Source organism: Gymnoscopelus braueri (genome assembly GCF_963280865.1).
Source record: "Gymnoscopelus braueri genome assembly, chromosome: 13".
In the NCBI taxonomy this organism is placed as follows: Eukaryota; Metazoa; Chordata; class Actinopteri; order Myctophiformes; family Myctophidae; genus Gymnoscopelus; species Gymnoscopelus braueri.
In genome coordinates this window covers 2,143,484-2,146,130 of record NC_137615.1, presented here as the reverse complement: position 1 = coordinate 2,146,130, position 2,647 = coordinate 2,143,484, and the positions used below count along the sequence as shown (strand labels likewise).

Sequence of the window (2,647 nt, the reverse complement as noted above, 5' to 3'; positions counted from 1 at the left end):
TACATTCTCCATTTGTACACTTTCAGAGACTTGCATTGAGTGTTTTATTTGTCTGTACAGCTGACCAACTGCGGTTCAACTCTCACCCCATTCGCGTTGGCTTTTTCCACTGTCTCTTGTGTCAGTATTTTGGGTCTCTCTCTCTCTCTCTCTCTCTCTCTCTCTCTCTCTCTCTCTCTCTCTCTCTCTCTCTCTCTCTCTCTCTCTCTCTCTCTCTCTCTCTCTCTCTCTCTCTCTCTCTCTCTCTCTGTCAGGAGAAGGAAGCTAAGAGGACAGAAAAAAGAAAGGCTGAAAAGGTTTCAACTTCTGTGCTGTCTTTTATTTATTTAATCTTCCTATTCATAAAAAAAACTAGACAAGGGATTTTTATACAGAAAAAGAACCGCATTCTATTCCCCCGTTTGGTTCATTCTCTGTCCCTTCTGCCATCATGCACTTCTTCTCATTCTGTTAAACCTCTTTGTGTGTTTTCAGGAATCAGGAGGCAATCAAACCATAAAGTCATTCACAAGTTTTTAGCTGCTTCAATAAAACCATAAACTGCAGCCTTTGTGCGACGCTTTGAACTGCAGGAAATGGAGCCTGAAACTGTGTTCTGTTTTTAAACTTATACAACTGTGTTATTCCTTCATCCTCTCATTCCACCATGGCATGGTGGGGACACTGAACCCACGGACCACCTCTCTGCCTTCATTCCACCATGGACACTGACTGACTGAACCACGGACCACCTCTCTCTGCCTCTCCTCTCCTGCCCGCCTGCCTGCCTCCTATCCCGGCTTCAACACACTGACACTCACCTTGTGTTTGACTGCAGGGAGAAGAAGAAGAAGAAGAGAAAAAGCAAAGAAAGAACAACATCAACCCTCAACCTCCACGGGTTGTCGTGGTGTTGGCCATGGGTTCTGGTTCCTCACCTTGCGGTCTCATCCAGGGGAACAGTTGGGTCGGCGAGGGGCTCTGCTCCGTCCCGTCCGCCTCGTCGGCTCCCAGCCCCGGCGCAGAGCCCAGCTTACAGTCGCTGTACTGGACCAGGTCGGCGTCCCGCCCCCGACCCTGCGCCCCGAACAGCGCCGTCTGCCGCTGCAGCGCGTCGTAGCCGTAGAAGTTGCCCGGCTCGCCGTGGCAGGTGACCGCGCAGGGGCTCTGCTGGTACGGGTTGGCGGGCAGCGTGGAGGCGCCGTGGTGGTAGAAGTCCTGGATCTGGGTGGGGTGCTGGAACGTGGCCCCGGAGCCCGGGCCGTAGACCACGGTGGGCCGGGACCCCGCCAGGTCCTGGGCGAAGCCGCACTCATAGTAGTTCGGACGCAACGACTCTCCGCTCTTGTATTTGGAGAAGAGCGAGTTGACGAAATACGAACTCATCTTTTTTTTGTATTATTTTTTTTATGTCCTGTTTGTTTGGCTTCAAGTTTTTTTTGTGTTTTGTTGAATAGAGAAGTTTGTTAAAAGCAGTAAAAACAGGAGATAAAGGTAGTTTTCTGTAAGCTCTAGTGTGTCAGCAGCAGGCAAGGCTACCGTTAGGGTTCTTTTTTTTTTTTTCAACCACAACAAACGGAGCCGGTTGTTGTGTTGATGTGAACAACTACACACCAACAACAACGATCACGCCGATTCCATAAAATCTCCAGCTCAGAGGAAGAGGCGGAAGAAGGGAGAGATGATGAAGGGCTCCGCTGTAGAAATAACGGGACGAGGTTTCCGTGATTTATTCCTGATCCACAAATTACTTGTTTCATATTTCTTTCCTCCGCCGGTGGATCATTTGCATCTATTATCAGAGGTCTACATCCCATTGGCTTTCCTCCTCTTCCCCCCCCACACGTCCACATCACACAGAACAACCACACGGTTTCTCCACCCGCTCCACTCGGCACGTCCGAAGCCGAACTCCTTGCCCCGGTAGCCCGTCTCTATGCTCGGTCTGTCGGCTGTTCGAGGCTCCGCTCCGCGCTCCTCCTGTGAGATGCAGGAGAGAGAGAGAATGGGAAAAGAGGAGAAAAAGAGAAAGACGGAGAGAAGGGAGAATGAGAGAGAGAGAGAGAGAGAGGAGGGAGAGGAGAGGAGGGGAGGGAGGGAGGGGGGCCGTCGAGGGAAGAGGGGGGGATGGAGGGAGGAGGAGGAGAGAGAGAGAGAGAGAGAGAGAGAAGATGAGAGAGAGAGAGAGAGAGAGAGAGAGAGAGAGAGAGAATATGTGCAGCATTAATATATTCAGGAGGGGAGGGGGGACTTAATGAGAATTTTGCCGCTTTGCATCCGATCAGATGCACACAGACCCCCTCCCCTCCCCCTCCCCTCCCTCCTCCCCTTCCTCCCCTTCCTTCCACCATCCCCCCCCCCCTCTCCCCCCCCCCATCCTCACCAACTAAAGCCACTCTCCTCCAATTCAACCAGGAGGAGAGAGCAGATTGATCTCAGCAGCTTGGAGCCTCATTCAGAGAGAGAGAGAGAGAGAGAGAGAGAGAGAGAGAGAGAGAGAGAGAGAGAGAGAGAGAGAGAGAGAGAGAGAGAGAGAGAGAGAGAGAGAGAGAGAGAGAGAGAGAGAGTTTTAAAACACAGGAGAGGAGGAGAGGAATGAGAGGGGTATGAGAGGAGGATGAGAGGTGGGGGGGGGTCTATCTCATTAATATTAGTTTTTTCTTTTTCC

The 2,647-nt window shown here is 51.5% G+C and overlaps 1 protein-coding gene across 1 annotated transcript in view; it reads right to left on the bottom strand.

Moving 5' to 3' along the window:
- The window catches only part of hoxb8a (homeobox B8a), a gene marked incomplete at its 3' end in the record, with an annotated part of 12,842 nt that extends 11,474 nt beyond the window's left edge, over window positions 1-1,368 (bottom strand). Inside the window, exon 1 of the mRNA XM_080447466.1 lies at window positions 918-1,368. Coding sequence (XP_080303592.1) covers window positions 918-1,365 — 448 coding nt within the window. The 5' untranslated portion in view covers window positions 1,366-1,368. The remainder of the gene's footprint in view (window positions 1-917) is intronic.
- Window positions 1,369-2,647: the final 1,279 nt, after the last annotated feature.